This window comes from Rhamphochromis longiceps, linkage group LG20, assembly GCF_057381845.1.
Source record: "Rhamphochromis longiceps isolate RC_006_pf linkage group LG20, R_longiceps_female_GT1.1, whole genome shotgun sequence".
Lineage (NCBI taxonomy): Eukaryota > Metazoa > Chordata > Actinopteri > Cichliformes > Cichlidae > Rhamphochromis > Rhamphochromis longiceps.
In genome coordinates, this window is record NC_140576.1 from 8642620 (window position 1) to 8662989 (window position 20370).

General features: G+C 44.3%; 1 protein-coding gene across 2 annotated transcripts in view; it reads right to left on the reverse strand.

Annotated features, from left to right (window-relative positions):
* The window catches only part of celsr3 (cadherin, EGF LAG seven-pass G-type receptor 3), a 128308-nt gene extending 109717 nt beyond the window's left edge, over positions 1–18591 (reverse strand). For both annotated transcript variants that reach the window (XM_085393818.1, XM_085393817.1), the window contains exon 1: positions 12524–18591. In XM_085393818.1, the coding sequence (XP_085249944.1) occupies positions 12524–18167 (5644 nt within the window). In that variant the 5' untranslated portion in view covers positions 18168–18591. The remainder of the gene's footprint in view (positions 1–12523) is intronic.
* Positions 18592–20370: the final 1779 nt, after the last annotated feature.

Consider the following 20370-nt stretch of genomic DNA (forward strand, 5'->3'; position numbering starts at 1 on the left):
GATTGGTCACTTGCAATGTTGATCCTGGAACAACATTTACTATGTTGATCTGGGAACAACACCAACACGACAATATCAGATCGTGCATATATAAGTATGTATAACAGACTGCACTGAGTTAGTATGTGGAGACAGGGCACTGTGCAAAAGTCTGGTAATTTTTTAACATGGTCTTGAGCAATACTGTAGTTCTACAGGCTTGCTGGAGGTTTTTCAAAGTTTTCTTCAGCTGCTTTTGTTTGAAATGAGAACATAATTTGATCTAATTTCTTTGACCGAAACTGCAAACGATGTTTGACAGGTAGAACATTTTTGCACCAACAAGGTGATCCCCAAAGATCTATTGGCTAAAAAACTTTGGCATATCTTGTTGTGCAGTGTGTCCTCAAAAAATTTGAGGAATCCAGCAAACATGTGACGCAGCACCTGAGAGCTCCAGGACCTGAGCATCTGGCCCTTCTGGTGAGCCTTTTACCGTTCACTGAAGCCTCATCAAATGATCTCAGTGGAAGATTGTCAATCAAGAAGCTGAGGTATGCCAAATCAGACAAGACTAACCACATACGGGTCTTATAGAGTGATGAATTTGGTTTAAATTGTTGCCAATACGCACGGAAGACAAGAGAGTGATGCAACACTGAGTGTCTACAGGCATGTGTAAAACACAGTGGATGATCTCTCATCGTTTGCTGATGCATTTCAGCCAGTGGTGTTGGAGATCTTGTCAAAATTGATGGAATAATTAAAACAGAAAGGTATCATCAGGTTTTTATCCAAATGCAATATAATGGGAAAGTGTTTGACCGAAAACAGCTTCATTTTTCATAATGACAATGATCCCAAACACAGTAAAAGAATACCAAAACACACAAAAGAACTCTATCAGTCATGGATTGGTCTCCAAGAGCTTGGACCTCAACATTATTAAAGCGGTGTCTGATCATCTTGACAGAAAACAGAACAAAAGGCAGAAACATCCAAAGAAGAGTTCTGACTTTCATGCACATTTCAATAAGTCACTGCATCTGATACCCATATATTAAAAAAGTGAGGGGCAGCTTGAGACCTTTGCACAGTACTGTAGTGTAATATTTATTTTGTTGATGCTTTTAGTCACTGGATATTAGACCACATGTCTTAAAGAACTTGAACGTGCTGTTAAAGTAAACTGTTCTTTTGTATTTAGACTACCGGTATATGATTCATGTCTCTTGCATTCAGAATCGTCGCATTGCCGCTGATGGAGAAAACACCCATTAAGTTACATAAGCATATAGTGATTTAAGTTAATGTCTTACAGATGGACACTCAATATTTATTTTAAAAGGCGGCATTTGAATGGAGGATTGTGGCATACGTATATGCAGACATAAATAAATTTTTCTCTTTATTTTCATTGTGGCTATGTGTGCAAACGCTGACACTGGCAAGGTTAGTCGTTCAAATCCGCGCACGGTTAATTCATTCACACATGGCATTAGCACTGCCATTGTTAAGTGTCTGGCTCAAACTGTATGCACTCCCAATACTGTAAATGGAGTTGAGATTAAAAGAAAAAACCCAAAAGGGGAGATATATTACAGCAACCATGCAACACCCAAAACACTCAAATTGGATTTCCACTGAACAAAAGCCATATGCCACATCTCCGAAACGCTAAATGCTGTCATGGTGCCTTCAGCCCATTACTTCACAGCCCATGTATTCACAACCACAAGGGTTTAAATCCCATTTCACACTGTGTTGTCACATCCCTCTGTTTGCCCTTTTTTCCTCTCTCTCCTCCACGTTCACCCTCCTCAGAAAGCCTTAACAAAATACAAGGGCAGACTGAAATTTCGAAACGCTAAGTAACAAAAAAATTGTGTGGACTTTTTAAGCTGCGTAAGATGCCCTCAGGTCAGGAAAATAAATAGGCGCGGTAGCTGCTGAACAAATGGTGCCCTTTTCGAACACACATAAATTCTCTGAAGTTGCTACCAGAGCGCGGGAAAGAACATCTGAAGCACAGTCACCTAAATGTAATGACTCGCCTCCCAGGGCGCGCGCGAGAGTACAGACGGGCAAAGTGGCGCTCGCACACAAATAAAACAGTAAATAGAGAGGGAGCCCGTATATTAATGCTGATAAAATAATACAGGCGTGAAAAACAGGATGTATGCATCATTACCAATCACATGCACGCAGGCGTTGGCTTGACAGCTGATTTCTGCACTCTGTTTCTTTGTTAAAGCCTTTCCGCCCCTGAGGTCTGGGCACTCATTATTTTCAGTGTAAAGTGGAACACAGCTTGAAAAAAACACGCACAAACACACGAGCTCACGCAGCACCATCAGCAGCATGATGGGTTAAACCGCCCTTTAACAACAGAAGCTCTAATCCTTTACATTCAACCAGATACACATGCACGTCTCGCTTTTTAGCCCATATCACATTTGTACATCCCCTCATGCTTATTGTACTTATAAAGAAATCCGCAGTGACCTCGGTGACATGCAGACGGGACATTGGTTAGCAGCTGTTTGTAGCAGCAGCCATCGTCCTCCATCCTGCAGATTTATCCCACATCTTTTTCAGCTCTTTCTCGCAGATGTGCAACAAACAGAAAGGTTATGTTTGAGTGGGAATAAGTGAAGGGTGTAAAAAAGAGCTTTGTGGGTACTGCCCGGTGCAGCTTTTATGTTAAATAATTTGCTGTTTTTGGAACGTAGCATTATGGCTGCACAGTTGCTGTCCTATTAAAGTCAGCTCCTGAGGTTGGGTGTGTCTGTTGGAGCTTTTCATTGCTCTTATCACTGTTAGGACCGTCTGTCAGCTGAGAAGATCCCAAATTTAAATTTTCCAAACAATTGCTCCTGTGGGGCGGTGTAATAGTGCAGCAGTAATGGTCCACTCAGCACAGTAGGGGCAGCAATAAGGACAACTGTGACGCTTACTTATGTACGCCAATCATTGAAACACATGTAGAGAGAATGCTCACTAATGCTTTAAATTATAATTACTGGTACTCGGCTTTTAACGTAAAGAGAAAAGGTAGTGGAAACTATGCTCTCAGTAGAAGACCCTGTGATTGCTTCAACTTCAACATCATGTAGTGTTCATATCAGCGCTTTTTGCTGGCTTTTTTGTGCAGTTTTTTCCAAATAATTCTGCAAGTCAACATCCACCCCCACCTCCAGATGGAGAAACAGATAGGAGCTTAACCAGCAAAATGCAAATGAAAAATGCTCCAGGTGTAGGTACTTACCTAGTTAGCATAAGGGTTAGTTGCATGCAATAATAAACCCCCAAGTTATGGACATCTGTTCTGAATTAAACCAAATTTATATGTATAACTTCATCTTTTCAAATTCTATTTCAGAGATTTGTTATGATTCAATATGGGCCACAAAAATACACATATAAGCATTACATAACACAATTTTCTAGTAGATAATGGAATAAATATGTATGAGAAATACATTAAAGACAAGTTCCATATGGTAAGATTGAAATCAAATTAAGAAAAAAAATCAAATGTGTCTGTGTCTATTTATTAGTCCAATTGCACCATGTGTCATGTCTTTTCTCGTTACTGCAGCGTCAATCAGAAGAGAAAAGCTGAAAACAGAAAAGCGTAAATTATACAGTCAAAATGTAATCCTAAATTATGGCATGGAAGACAATCCATGCCAAATAAACCTCTGTGGGTTGGTGTGACATATACCCGGACCAAATCCAAATTAATGCAGGGATAATTAGAGCCAACCCAAAACGCAGCCAACCTGAACATGCCCAAAGAATTAGAGAACGCAGTGACAACTAACTACCAATTAAAACCCTGTTTACAAGATCAGCATTATGTGTCATATCCTTGTGATTCACAATTCCTTCGCTAATAATTCAGGGATACAATTACGGAGCACCATGTGATCAAAGCTGATCACCCGAGTACCAATTAATAACAAACGTGTTCGTATGAGGTCAAATTTGAAACGCCATCATAAGTATATTTCAGTTCAGTTCATGTGCAGTGGGGGGAAAATTATTTGATCCCCCACTGCAACAAATTTGTTAGTTTGCTCACATCCAAAGAAATGAACAGTCTCTAGACAGAATATCATCCAAAAATCCAGAGAAAACACATTATATAAAAGTTATAAATTAATTGAGTCATTGAGTGAAATATGTATTTGATCCCCTACAACCCAGTCAGAATTCTGGCACAGATGAGCTCTTGTGTTTGGGGGAAGACAAATTCTGCGTATTTCCTACAGAACGCCATCCCAACAGTCAAGCATGGAGGTGAAAACATTATGCTGAAGGTACAGCATAAATTGAGGGGCCAGTTTAACATAAAATGTTGGACAGGAACCTCCTTTCCTCATGCAGAACACTGAAGTGTTGCAGATGGGTCTCTCAGCATGACAATGACTTAAAACATACAGCCAGAGGAGTGTCTATACAGACTTAAAGTTGACGGCTGGCAGCAAAGAAACCTGAAGGAATCAGAGCTTTCTGTAAAGAGGAGTGGACCAAAATCCCTCCTAAGATGTGCACAAATCTGATGAGCAACTACAAACAAATATCTTACCACTGTGCTCACTAGCAAGGGTTTCTCCACCAAGTGCTAAGTCATGTTTGGCTTGGAGATCAAATGCTTATTTTAGTCAATGACATCCAAATCAATTCATAACTTTTGTGTAATGTTAACTATTTGGTCCCTCTCCATTAAAATGAAATGAGCATAAAAATAAGAGACTGCAAACTTACAGATTCACCAGGAGATCAACTAATTATTTCCCCCACTATAAAAAGTGACAGCAATCCCGAGCTGTCCCAAAGGTGGTACCAAACAGCCTGCTACATCCTTTTTAAATCCAACTCTGCATCTCGAGAGGCTGGGTTACTGTCCAGCTTCTCCCCTTGCAGTGATCTTGTTTGTTTACAATAATCCTGTTAGAGTCGTAAACCTAATGCGGTAATGATTTATTGATGAGTCAACGCTAAACATAGCACCGAAATTCTAGCATGTTCCAGTTTGTGCTTTCTCATCCTCCTTTAGCCCCAGATGAGCATAAAAAAGCCCTGCTGTTTATGAAATCTTATGATTCCTCTTGCCATTCAGTACTTGGCTCCTTCATGCCTCAAAGGTTAGGAGACTTGAAGTTTCGCGATGAACTTCTAATGAGTTTTATGTTTCTTCTTCATCGTAAAGGAATCGTTACAAGCATTCAAAGAAAAAACTTGTGGAGGACTGGGTGCTCAAGACGTTTTGGAGAAATTGGCTGCATGTCAAGATTCGATTTTTGCTCCTCCATTATAAAAGGTTAATCTACACCAGTTTCAGCCTTAAAATTGTGTTATTTCAAGCTCTTTTCTGGACAGATATTGACAGATAAGAACTATGTGTCTCCAGTATAAGAAGGTATCTTAATAGGTATCTTAATAAATCTGGGACTCCCCACCAATTGACCTTAGAAGCTTCTCAGATGAGAGGTGAAACATCTTCAAGCAACTTAAAGAAGTTCAGATGCTTTTCTTTGCAAGCTCCTTTGACTATGATGACCTGGATGACTGAGAACCTTCACAGACGTATCTTAATAAGACGTTTTTAAGTGGACAGGTTTTCATGTTAGGCTGCTCAGAATGAGTGTAGGTGCCAAAAAAAGGTGTAAAAAGCAGATTTCAGGAACAGAGGAGTCCCAGAGCAGCTGCAAGTCTTTCAACGGGGAGCATGAATTTGTAATGCTCTCAACTCCGTAAAAATGTCTGTCAGAATATTCTTTCATGTCCTCGGAAATCCTCCTGTGCATAATGCTGCCTTGTTTATCGCTGTTTTGTAGCAGTTATTCTGCCACTCAAACCACACTCTTAGCAGAGAGAGAAAGATATGTATCAAGTGGACTTCATTCATAAAGGGCAGATCCCAGGTGGAAACCTGTAGAGCTGCATGACTGCAAAGTAACCTGACATTTAAAATATCCTTCACTGCAAATCCTGCAAATATGAAAGCTTGGGGAACAGACACAGCTGCAATTCATTAATCTGTTTATTTGCATAAAATAGCTAATATCCACCACTAAATGTCTCTGACGTTCACTGAGCGAAAAGCCACTGCATGAAATCAGACGAATGCTCATAAACAAACACTGGTCTTACGTCAAAACAAGTCACCACCTGTATTTCCCAATATCTGCAATTGTGACATAATTAAGAGCTGAGCAAAGCTTAAAAACATACTGATATGAAACATGGGACAGAAACTGGCCAGTATGAAAACCTGTCCAGATTACAGGTTTAATGTCATGATTACATGACACTAATTACCCACCGGAGAAACCTGCCATCTGGCTCTGCATCGCCCTGAGAAGAAAGTATGTGACACTCCACAGTCTTATGCTCGGACTGAGACATTTAGAGGACATCTAATGGAATTTAATGGGTTGGTGGAAGTTTTTTCTAAAGTGCTACATTGTGGTTAGCTATGTACTGTATGTGTAGCACAGTGTGGATGGTAAATGGGCTTTTGTACATGTCATGGACTCAAGATGATATGGGTTTGAGCCCATTTTGTACACGCTCATGCTCCGTGTGTGTCTTGCGAGTAATGTGTATGGTTTAGCAAAAAACATCAGCATAGCTTCCCATGATCGGATAACCACGGCAGGAGGTAATAAAGCTGATTTTACGCTACATAATGACTCATTTAGATGACATGATCCAAATATGTCTGAAGGCAAACTTCAGGGTTAAACACTTGGAGGACACCCAGTGTTCCCAGTCTATAAAACTGATGTTTGCACATCTTTGGCTCTTCTGCCGTGCTTCTTTATGGTTCTGTCTTTTCATTCTCTCATGATACACACACGCACACAATTTCAATCTAATGCAGGTGCTGCACAACAGATTTTTCTGATCTTCAAGCTTTATTTTTTGGCTGCGTTTGATAAACAGCGTGCCTCCTCCTTTAGTCATGGCCCTTCTGAGCCAGGTTGTGACACTAGAAAGCTTTGCTCCAAGGCATACTCGTGAGTCAGTCAATCTCATAGAAGAAGATATTTATTACTTCGATTCCTGGAAGACACATAAAAGTGACCGAAATAGTTGTGTGCAGAATTAAAAAGAAGAAGAAGAAGAATGGCAGTAGTTGTGTAGTGAGCTGTAAATGTAATCTAAATATAAAACACTATGAAATAATGTCATGCCATTGAAAACTACTTAAACAATAATTTTGTTCATCAGCACAATTTGGGTATTTTCCTCTAAAAGACCTGCTACATGTGGAATAGAAAAAATAGAAAAGGCAAAAAAAAAAAAAAATAGGAACAGCAAGAACAGATTTCAACCATGACATCAACAATAGTGATGAAATATGAATGATGTAGACTCCATTTTTGTTTTACCTCAGGGGTTATAACACTGTGTAAAAACACATTATAATATAGTAAAAAATAAACATTAAAATGCATATGCTCTGGGGCATTTAGATTTCTCAGCAGACCTCCATGTAAATGTGCCTGACACGTGAAACATCAGTGTACTCATCTGTGAGATTATAGTTAACATCAGTGCAGTGACCTATGTACAGTAAGTGAATTCACTGTGCACTGACCTCTGTGTACGCTTGCTATACTGTACTTTATATGATACATGTTTATTCACCACGCCATATGCACCACAAAATAAATTAAACTCGTGTATGTATGTTTACGTTGATGTAATCGAATTTGGGTTTGGTTTGTTAGTTGCTAACGCATGCATTACAAAGCTCCAGGGTAAAATCAGTTTAGTGGAAGTTCCTATACATTCACAAAGCCACTTCATTAGGTACAACTGCTTTAATGCTCATTTATGCAAAAATCAGCCAATCACGTGGCAGCTACACAGTGCATTTAAGGATATAGACATGGTCGGGATAACCTGCTAAAGTTCAAACCACGCATCAGAACGAGGAAGAAAAGTGATTTAAGTGACTCTGAACATGACGTGGTTGTTGGTGACAGACGGGCTGGACTGAGTATTTCAGAAACTGCTGATCAGCTGGGATTTTCCTCCACAGACATCTCTAACATTCACAGAGAGTCATCTGACTAAGAGGGAACATCCAGGGAGCGGCGGTTCTATGGAATAAAATGCCTTGTTGCTGCCAGAGGTCAGAGAAGAACTGCTACAAACTGATAAGAAGGCAACCACTACTCAAATATCCGCTCACCACAACCAAGGTTTGCAGAAGAGCATCTCTGAACCCAGCACAGCAAACCTTGAAGCAGATGTGCTACAGCAGCTGAAGACCACACTGGCAGCAACCTCTATCGACTTAGAACAGATAATGCCTGATTTTATGAATCTTGATTTCTTCTACAACATTCACATCACAATCACAATTTTGTGTAAACAACATGAAAGCACGGATACTTCCATCCTTGTTTTAAAAGTGCAGGCTGGTGGTGTAATGGTGTTGGGGATATTTTCTTGGCACACTTTGAGCTCCTTTGTACTACATGACTGTTGTTTAAAGGCCAACAACATATTCTTGACCTGAGTATCCAGTGTACAACACATCGGGTCATGAAGCTCAAATCATCTCAAACTTGTTGAAAGCATGCAACAAAAAACTATAAAGCAGTATTGATGTAACTGATGAAGTCGCCAGTGCACGTGTGTCTTCCATGTACCACAATCACAGTAAATGTCATACGAGTATGTCAGTGCTCCAACTATCCACAACACAAACTGCCCCAGCTCACAACATCTGTGCAGTCAATACATCACTATCAATACATCCTTAATTTCTAAAGTGAATCTAAAGTGTATACAATGTGTATACAGTGACAAATATGCCAATAATTATCACTAACTCCTTTTTTTGTTTTTGTTTTGTTTTTTTTTGCTTTACAGTCTCATTTGGGTTATTGTTTAGCTTTCACGGTGCAAGTAGTATATAATTTAGTAATTTCAGCATTAACTTGTAAAATAGCAAAACCCTGAAATTGAAGCAGTAAAATAGAATTTAGCCATCATTCATTTTATGAAGTATCAGAGGTTTTACTTTATTCAACAAACTCCTTCAAACATGATGACGCCATGGTGTCTTTGTCTCAGACTGGAGTTTGCTGTTCCAGTGAAGCTCTGGTGTGCCATCAAAACTGCTACACACATTCACTACTGGGAGTTTGCCAGTACAAGCACAGTCTCTGCTGCTGGCTACAGGAGCAGTTGGGGGGTGGGGGTTACTTTGCTCAAGGGCACCTTGAACTGATCCTGTTGGGGTGCCAAACAGTGCTATTGCTGCCACAACCAGCTGACCCTAAAGCCAGTTTTATGCATGTGTGTTCGTGTGTCCTTAAACTGTTGTCAGCACGCGCATGAATGGTGTGTTTAATCTCTACGAACACAAGAATTACCCAGAGAACCGACAGACTGAGACAAACTGTCAAAGACAGCATGAGAGTGAAATGGAAAAGGAAGACAAAGACAGCGAGGAAAGAAAGTATGGACGAGTGAGGAAGTAAGAAAGCAAGACGGGCAGAGAGAGGAGAGACGTCCCAGAACTCTGGCGTACATAGATATTATTCATTGAGAAGATATGAATACACCCTCAAGTGCAATGCTTTGAGCCACCTGAGAGTACACACACGTACTTATGAACACAGAAGCACACAGAAGTGCTGTACACACGCAAATAATGCGCAAGCATGAGTAGGAAGAAAAGCTGTTGAAGCACAGACATAAACTACACTCGCACACGCCTGCTGATAGTATACAACACATTCAGTACATGCACAGCCACGCACCAGGAGAGGGAGGAGGGAAAGAGGAAAACTGAAAAGAGGAGAAATGAAGTGAAGAGCAGAGCTGAAAGGGTTTCACCATGGAAGAGGAACAGCCCATGAGAGTTAGGTGAGGAATGCCAGGAGGGAAACTGAAGAGGAGGAGAGGATAACACATGAGTGAATATGGAATAAGGGAAAGGAGGGAAACAGAAAAGAAGAAGAAAAGAGAGGACGAAGGGAAAGAAAGAGGGAGAAACTGAGTAAGGAAAGCCACAAAAATGGACAGAAGAATTATTACAAAGGATGAAAATGAAGAATTCATTCATCCACCCAAAGATGGGTAGAATAAAAGGAGAAGGAGAAGAAAGCGGTGGGTAGAGGAGGGACGGGCAGTCACAGATAACACACAGCACACAATGAAAGTGACAGCTTTGCTCCGAGCTTGACTCTGGCTGACTGTTGTTTCATTATAATCTCATAACTGTCAAATCCTGGAGCAATGGAGAGAGGGGAGAGAGAGGAACGAGGAGAGAGGGCAAAGCATGCTCATCGTGAGAGAAACACAGTGAGAAAATTGGAAATGAATCCATAAGTCTGGTTCAAGCGAGCTGAGCGCACACTGTGAGACACCAATGGAGACAAGGGTGAATGCACACAAATATACAAACATACATGCAGTTGTGACACACACACACTCAGCGGTTTTGCTTGTTGCCAGACTTCTTCACTTACTCACCGTTGCTCCTCTTTAATTGCAAGTTAGTTCATTTGTTAAAAACGCGCAAATTCATATTAATTCCTTTGTTCACTTGCACTTTTGCTCACACTCCAGCTCATTTACTCAGTGACTTATTTATTGACCCAATCGGCCTTTTTTAATGATTTTTCTTTTTAATCTTCAGTTTAAATTGAGTGTGACAGTAAATCCCCAGCCCCAGGGGCGGACTGAGATAACAATTCAGCCCAGGACCTCATCCTAGGACATTATGTCTATCCTACATTAAAAGAGCAGTTATTATGATCATATGTAAGTTAAGAACGTAATATTGGGTTTTAAATTTCAAATATTGTGAATTATGAGTTTTGTTGTTACAATATTAAATATGGCCAAAGTCATAAATACTGAGGTCAGTGTGTGTACAAGCTGAAGCTTCAGACTGCTCCAAATGCTCTGGCTCAGATCGTTTCTTCTAGTCTTGGACCTGTATGATGTCACTGAGAACAGATATCCTTAATATAGTTATCTCACGCCCACAGCTCTACTATGAGTGACTCATTCACTCAGCCATGTTCATCCCTTCACTTCCTCCATCACTTATTTCTTGATTGTTTGCTTTAATTTACTCATTCCTCTTACTTCCTTCTTTGCTCAATGGATCCCTCACTCGCTCATCCAAAATGACATCAAGTGGAATATGTATAAACCGTGATCATTGCTGGTATCAGAACAGTGTAAATAGGGTAGGAGGTCACACACAGTCCCCAGCCAGCATTCATCTACTAATGTTTTGTGACAGAATACAAACACAGCACTATCCAGGTCCTTAAAACAACAATGCTGCACTCGTTTCTTTTCCTCTTCCCTTTCTTTGTGTTCAAAAGGCTTTGATCATTAACATCAGTATCTTTACTGCCTCCCTAAAAGGGCTTTATTCTTTTATCCCGAAGCTAAGAGAGAAATACACACAAACAATCAACAAAGTGTGAAAAAATATCTTAAAATATTAATTTAAGAAAAATACAAAACAAAACAGGAATTCAGTTTAATCTCGTTCTTCAGCGCATCTCACGGCTGCGTGATGAACAAGTTATGCTGAGAAGCTGACGGAGGCTGATCCTGTGGCATATGTCATCAGGAGAGACAGCACATTTGCGAAGCAGTAAGACAATTTAATGGGATATCAGGGATATCTGACTCTTCCTGTCAGAGTCATGCACGCTCTCGATTCCCGGCTCGATAGATTTTTAATTGTGCAAAATTGCTATGGCAACTTGGACTGCACTTAGCCTGGATCCTGCCAATCAAACTGTGTTTGCAGTGCTGTGATATTGATCTCTGCTTATAACTACACGCAGTTCCCATTCTACCAAGAAAAATGCCTAAAACAAAACGCCAGTTTTACGCCAAACGCTAACAACAGTCTGGAAAAATGGCAACCATGGTGACTGATACAAAAATTAGATATGACATCACATTAAAGATTATCCTCAGCAGCCCATCTTTGAAAGTTTTCACTGCTCAGTTGTGTTTTCGTTTCCACAGAAAGTCCCCATTACACAGAAAACATGTCTTTCTCACTACACTTTGAAAATGTGTTAGGCCAACATCAGTCTGTTATCTCGCATTCTATCAGGTAAATGTAACCTGAATAACAGCTCGATTTCGATCAATATTTCTCTTTTATCTGTCTATACTACTCTTTTTTGGCTTTGTCTCCAGTAAATCATTGTGTCAGCATGGCATACATGCACATGGGATGGGTTTCAGACTTAAAAATACTTTTTAAAACATGTATCTTTGATAAGGACAAAAGAAAGACGCAAAAGGAAAAGGTAGAAGTAATGCAAAGAGCTCAGCCAAGTGGCATGCAGCCTTGTCATCCCACTTTCTCACTCACTTACAAACCTGTGGCGTTGGACTCCTTATCGTCACAATATTTTTTACACTGAATAAAGCTGCAGAGCAACCTAAACTGACTGCAAACACACACTCACACACATGCACCCTCCCTCCCTTCTCTCACTTTTTTCCCTTCATGGTCTCTTACCCGTGACGGAGATCAGCATGGGAGCCACCAGCGGCCTGTTGTTATCCAGTTTTCGGCTCAGTCGGATCTCTCCGCTGGTGTGATTCAGGAGCAGCAGGTGAAGCTCATTCCCCCTTTCGATGGTGTAGTACAGTCTGTCTGACACGTCAGGATCGTGGGCAGGTACCCTCCCTATTACCCCGGTGGGGAAACTGTTGGACCGATTGGACACAAAGTTGTTGAAAATGATTTGAAAGTCTTGTAGAGTTGGCCTGTTGTCGTTCTGGTCCACCAATCGGATTCGGACAGTAGCACGGCTGACTAAAGGTGCTGACGTGGCCTGGACCACAATGACATACTCGTTGCGTGTCTCATAGTCAAGATCAATGAGTGACGTGAGCTCTCCTGAAAAGATGTCCATCTGGAAGATCTCTGGGATGTTGCCCTCTACAATTTGGTACATGATCTGAGCATTGGCACCCTCATCAGGGTCGGTGGCTGTTATCTGTGCCACCACAGAACCCACAGCACTGTTTTCTTTTACTAAAACCTCAAAGTCATCAGCGGGGAATACAGGGGCGTTGTCATTCACATCGAGGACTGTCACCTGGATGTGGACAGGAGTTTGCTGAGAGGGTACACCGCGATCAACAGCGTAAGCAGTGAGCTCATAGAATGGCACGTTCTCGCGATCCAAACGTCTGCTATTTCGGACGATCCCAGATTTTGGTTCAATGGTAAAGTCTCCACCCCCATCCTCACCGTTTTGGAAGGTGTATTGAACACGACCGTTGGCGTGTGCATCCCGATCGGTGGCTGAGATTTGGAGAATACTGGTGTAGGAAGGGGCATCTTCACTCACTGTTCCCTGATACCTGGGACTGAGGAACTGAGGAGCGTTGTCATTGACATCATTAACATTCACCTCAACGTATGTCGTGTCGGATTTCTGCGGTATGCCGTTGTCTTTGGCTGTTATAGCCAACGTGTAGGTCATCTGGTCTTCATAGTCAAGCTCTGCCTGGAGTGTTATGGCTCCTGTTGCTGGGTCGATGCGAAATTGCGGGATATTGTCCTCGAGGAAGTACGTGATTCGAGCATTCTCGCCAACATCGTCGTCTGTGGCACTGATCACGACTATGGTGCTTCCAGGTGGCTGGTCCTCGTTCACACTAACAGAGTAATGGGCGCTTTGGAAAACAGGGCGGTGTGTGTTGGCGTCTGTGATGTTGACGTGCACCTGACAGGTGTCATGGAGGGTTCTGTCTGAGGCAGTGACAGTGAGAACGTAGCGCCGCTCCTGTTTGTAGTCCAGTGGGAGAGCTAGAGAGAGAAGCCCACCCCCTCCCGCCGTGCTGATAGCAAAGCGGTTTCTGGTGTTTCCTCCTGTTATCTGGTAGGTCACGGCACTGTTGACGTCACGATCGACAGCTGTGACAGTCACTACGCTGGTGCCAACCGCTGCGTCCTCGTTCAGTCTGACATAGTACTCCTTTTGGAGGAACTCAGGGCGGTTGTCATTAACATCCATCACTGTTATAGTCACACTGGCTGTAGCGGAAAGAGGGGGCATGCCATAATCCCTGGCCTCCACACCAAAAAAGTAGTGCTCCACAGATTCTCTATCAAGAATAGACTTTACGGTGACCCAGCCTGTTGCGGCATTGATAACAAATGGGGTGTCAGAGCTTGTGCCAGTTAGCCTGTACTCCAGACGAGCATTGTCACCAGAATCTGTATCAATGGCCTGGATGTGGAGGATTGAACTACCAATCGGAGCGCTCTCAAGCACTGATGCCTGAAATGGTGTGGAGACAAAGATGGGCGGATTGTCGTTGACGTCTGTCACTTGGACGCTGACAATCCCAGTGTTGTTAGAAAGAGGTGGCCGCCCGTTGTCCTGTGCACGAACGCGGAGCGTGTACTCTCGTTCGGCCTCATAGTCTAGTGGTGCCACCACCTGGATCTCACCAGTGACACTGTCAATGGAAAACTGCCCACGGCTGTTGCCACTGATGATGTTGTAGTGAACAACAGCATTACTATCTTTGTCCCGGTCTGTGGCGCTGACACGGAGAATTTCAGAATGAGGCCTGACATTCTCCTTCACTGCCACCACATAGCGTTTCTCACTGAACTGTGGCACATTGTCATTTTCATCCAGCACGGTGATGAAAACTTTAACGGTAGCAGAGCGGGGCCCCGGATCTTTCCCCTGGTCGCTGGCTTCCACCTGCAGGGTGTAGTGTTCATTCGTTTCCCGGTCCACTGACCCACGGGTTGTAATGAGGCCAGAGCGAGGGTCAATCTCAAAGGCCGCCCGTGCCATTGTAGCTGAATCACCAACAAACCGGTAACGAATATTGGCATTGGATGGGGAGTCTGAATCAGTCGCTCTCAGCTGTAGTATGGGATAGCCTTCCTCCACATTCTCCCTAATCGTCTCCCTGTACTCTGACTGCTCAAATATAGGAGAGTGATCATTCCGGTCTGAAACAGTGATGGACACCATTGTGGTGCCAGAGAGGCGAGGGGAGCCATGATCAGTCGCTGTGACCCGGAAGTAATGTAGGTCCATATGCTCTCGGTCAAGAATCTGAGTGGAGGTGATGAGGCCGGTGTCTGGGTGAATGTGGAAGTAGTCGGATGATCGACTGTTCATCAACGGAGCCATTGTGTAGCTCAGCCTGCCTGCATCTCCTCCATCTGGGTCTGAGGCGGACATGATGATCACTGATGTGCCAGGCGGCTGGTTTTCAGCCACATGTACTTGGTAGGTGTACTGGGAGAAATGGGGATGCCTATTGGCTGCACGTTTCGAGCGAGACCATGGCATGAAAATCTTTCTCTCAGTCTCTCCCTGTGAGGTATCATCATCTGCTACGATTATCAGTCGTTCCAGGCTCCTCTCTCCCCTTGAACTGTGCTTTTTCTTTTCCTTCCCCTCCACCTCCCCTCTGCCTCCTCCCTGGTGGCTTTCATCCCCCTGGCTTTCTTTCTTCCCTATTTTGCTATCTGGCTGTGTGATGGTGGTGCTACTGCCCCTGTCCTGACCCTTCTCTCCCTTTGCCTCATTCTCCTCTGCCTGGCTTGCCTTTGTTATTCTCCTTCCCCTCTCCCACTCCTCCTCCTCTGCCCCTGTTTCTCTCCCTCCCATCAGCCGCGCCTCTCTCTGGCCCTCCCCCACCTGTAATTTTCCTCCCCAAACAGAGGCAACAGCAACAGCGGACCCCTCAAAGCCCTCTTCCTCCCTCTGCCTTTCTCCTTTATCTCCCATCTGCCGCCCCGTTGCCTGTCTGACACCTTCGGGCTCTAGTGGCACTTGCTTACCGGGTTTTAATTGCATATGTGCACCGTCCTCGCGCGCGGTAGCTGAGCAGTCAGTGGAAATGCTACCAGAGCATCCTGGGTGAGCCATCGCTCTCTGTGCGCTTTCCCACTGCGTTTGACCAGGCCACAGCGAATTTTCTATTTCAGACTCATATCTATTTCCCCCGCCGCCTCTCTCCTCTTCCTCATTATTATTATTATTATTATTATTATTATTATTATTATTATTATTATTATTATTATTATTATTATTATTATTATTATTAGTGTTGGACTTGCTCCACAAAAACACGCGCTCAGCGTCTGGAGGAGCTGTCCGTCGTGCTGAAAGCTCCTCTACACGGGGGGAGTGTAGCGAACGCGCAGACCATGTGGTCAGGTTAACTGCCGAGACGAGCGACAGGTACTCTGCTGCAGGCTGCACTGCTGCTTCAGAGTGACTGGGAGATGTAGCGGGAAACTTAGCAGGCGAGGAAAAGCCTGAGTCACCGGCAGACTGTGTCTCTGAAGTTGCTCTCACTTTTCCAGCAGACAGACTGAGCGCTGTGACTCGTCTCCCACTTTCCCAGCTCTCGTCTGTTTCTGTTTGAGTGGGCGCTGTTTCAGTAACTTCAGAGCCAGAGTATTCAGAGTATTTTGACGCGTTTTGGGGGACTGTGGTTTTGTTGGATGGGGACTGCTGGCAGGGCGTCTCTGAAATAATGCTGCTGAGGGCAATTTGGATGAGGCGCTTCCTCGGAGCTATGCCTCCCTCGGGTGTCGTAAATTCAGCTAAATATCCACCCCCCATTTCTTCTCTGTCTAAACAACCAGAGCCACCACTGGGACCCACCCTGTCCGCCCTGCTCTCTCTCCGGGTTTGACTGCTCTGCCCCTCGGTTCCTGGTGCTGATTTCCCCCGCTGAAGCTCATTATCAGTACTACACGAGAGCTTCAGTATCAGAAAAGCCAAACCATTATCCGGATAATTAGATAAATGAATGTGTTTGCTGCTGTGGCTCATCCCTCCCCCTCTCCCATCATTTACCTCTCTTTCCTTCCTTTCATGAATAACTCTGGCACGCTTAGACCTTGCTTCACAGAGAGGAGGTAACCAACAACCTAGATTGCTAATCTCCTCCAGCGCGCTACACCTGTATGCTTCCCTCCCCTCATCTCCCCCACCTCTCGGCCCTCCTCCATTCTCTCTAATGCACCCCGTCAAACTGCTATCGTCACCCCTCTCCCTGCTTCTGTTGGGATCGATAACATTATGCCAGCCCAAATGAGAACAATTACCAGCCCTCCTGTTCACGCTGACTGAGCCACCCCAGCGCTTCGCCTTGTTGCCGTTCCTGTAAACTAGCTGTTGCTGAATGTTGTGAAAATTACACACGCAATCCAATTGAGATGCCCGGACACAGTCTGGATTGTTGGTAAAAGTAGGTTTGAATGTGTTTGAAGCATCAGCTTGGGGTGAAATGTATCCAGAAAGAGAATGAATGCAGTGAGAGAAACCAGCTGGGACGAGGCCAGGTGAGGGAATGCTGGCCACGGAGAGGGGTGGTTTGTAGGGGCACGGCCAGTGTGTCGGGGAGCACCATGCAGCAAGCAGTCTCTTCACCTCAGGAGCCCTCTCCCTCACCTCTCCCCCTCTCCTCCCTCCACTTCCGGGTGCCCCGTTCAGGCCAGAGGCGTGCACAAAGGCTCCGGCGGCACCACGTTTGGCGAGGTGTGGTCGCGACGCCGGCCACCGTTGCGCGCACGCTCTAGTCCTTTGTACTGCCCGTTTTTTACCGTTTTGAACCAGCGAGGGGGTGGAAACAGGTGAAGTGGGAGGTGAAACAACGCCCTTTCTGCCCAGCCTTCCTCTTTCCACTCTCTCTCCTCCACCGACGCCATCGGAGTTCAACCTGCTCCTAATACCGGGGTGGAGTTGGAGAGTAGGTGGCGATGGAGCCGGAGGGCGGTCTGCAGTCTTCCAAAACGTCCCGACTCCTTTCGGTCCTTCTTTCCGCCTCCCCTTCGCTCCATAGCGCAGATATCCTCTCAGCGTCTCTCCCGCGCGCTGCACTCCCGAGCATCCCTCTCTCTGTATCCGCTCCACGGTCCACCTGCTTGGGCGTAGATTCCAGCTGCCCCTCGGCGACTCCCTTGCCTCCTCGCACTGGTGTTGCTGTTGCTGCTGGCTCACTTTACCGGCGTCTCGATAGCAGAGGCCCGGGATCCATCTGTTGGAAACTCCTCCTGTATTCACCGTCCCCGGGGTGAAGGCGAACAAAGGGCCGAGGAGAAGCAGGTGGAGTGCCAGAGATGAGAGCAGGAGCGGGGTAAAGCCCGGTAGCGGTGCAGCCATTTAGTCTTCTCCTTTCTCTGTGTCTCCCCTCCTTTCTCCCTCTTCCACCTCTGCCTATTCTCTCTTTCTCTCTCACGAGTGTGCCTTCCCTTCTCCCCCGTTACTTCTGTCTGTCCTTCGTTCCGGCTATGTGGCCAGTTCCAGGACCGCCAGCACCGCCCGACACCTTCCCCCAGGCTCCCCCGTCTCTCTGTCGGCCTGGAGAGTTGGCATCTACCCGCTGTGGTCCGTGGAGCTGGAGGTCTGAGCGTTAGGAGCGGCGCGGCAGCAGCATCTCTCCTCCCGTTCATTCACATCCAACATGGCTCACACACTCACACCGACTGACTGACTGGCTGGCTCACACACTAGCCTTCAGAGTGTGTGTGTGAGTCCGCATGTATGTGTGTGCGCGCTCCTCTAGCAGTGGCTGTGGCAAGCTACTATCCACCCATCCACACACACTCACACAATCACGCTCTCCTCCTCTCTCCTTTTCCACCCCTCCCCCTATTGCTTGCATCTCTATAGCCCCTCTCTCTCTCTCTCTGATAATGGTTGGCTCCGGTGCGCAGGGCTGTTACACAGCACCCGCGGCGGTCGCCATGTCCACAACTGGAATATGAGCTAGAAAAAAACCCTTATCTTACACAATCTCGCCGTCATCGCCGTATCAGCTGCCGTACTGTCGTCCTAACACATTTCCCCCCAGGTCTGTCACCTTTCACCTTCTAGGACTTCAGCAATGAAGTCCTAGAAATTAGACTTTGAATTTATTTCATTTTTCATGCTAAAAAAGAGAAATTTATACGAGCAGTTTTGGATGGATTATAGAAGAAAAAGTAATTTTTAGAAACTTTACTGCAAGGGGAAAGACTGTTCAGTCTAGTCCTTCTGTAATAAATCATTTTGCTTCATTGATATATTCGGGATGTTTCATTTCCTGGAAATACATCAATTTCTCCGTTTTTTCTTCTTCTCCATTTGCATGTGCTTTGGTCTCACCCGGTCAAGCAGCATCTTATATTCTAGTGCGGTGATGTAAGCTTAGGTTAGCTCAAGGAAAAGTGACGTCATCTCTCTCTTGCATCCACGAGTAATTCACAGATACACACACACACAGAGAGAGAGAGAGAGAGAGAGAGAAAGAGGGGGGAGTCCCTGAGGTGTCACCTCCACTTTTTACTCTAAGATTATTGTGACGATATCAGTGTTAAAGGCACATGCGCGCAATCCGACAACATTCCTAATTTAACACTAATTCGCTCATGGTTAAATGGGCAGATCCATTTCCTGATACTTATTGAGAAAAAAAATTATGCAAATATGCTGGCTACAAATTTCCCCTATCTACTCACCATCTTCCCATTCAGTACCAATTTGTAATGCCGGCTGGGTGGTGCAGTTTTTCTAATGACACGGATGAAGCTGAATGTGATTTATTCCTGTTGATGGGAGGAGATGCACAAGGCGTGTCAGTCTGTTCTGGCATCAGCGCCCAGAAAAGAAAAAAAAAAGGCATCCAAAATCTGAGCCCTATGGTGCTGCCAGCATCTGTGGATGCATGCGCATTCACACGTCCTTGCCTTCCTTGAGTCTGTATGTTACACTGATTTCTATTACATTTGATAGAAGGTGATAGAAAGATGAGGGGAAATCCCCAAACCGGAGCAATTCTTTCATTTCTCATTCCCTTGAGGTTTTAGTCGTGTAGTCTTGTCTGACTCAGTGGTTCTCAACATGGTATGAAAATAATTTTTCCATCAGTTGAAAAATATCCTGCAATATTAAATAAAATTGCACATGTGCAGATGGGGAATGCTTAGCAAATATAGCATATTAAGTCACCTGTGTGAGACAACCTCAATTCAATTCTTTCCAACAGTCCAGCAGCTGGTCTTCTCATCTCCCAGATGTTGTTTAAAAAACAACAACAACAACAATGGCCCTGCTCCAACTTTTTTGAGATATGTTACTGCCATCAAAATCAACATGAGCCAATGTTTTTCTTAACATGATAATTTTCTCCACGTTAAACATAATACTGTGAATAAAATGCAAGTTTATAAGATTTGCAAGTCAGTTCATTCTGTTTTAATTGGCATTTTGGGCAGTGAGAGTGGGAACTAGATTTATTTTATTTTGCAAAGGAATCCCTGCCCTAAAACGTTTGATGAGCCCTGGTCTTAGCATGCAAAATGTAAAATGAGAATCCACCCTTACA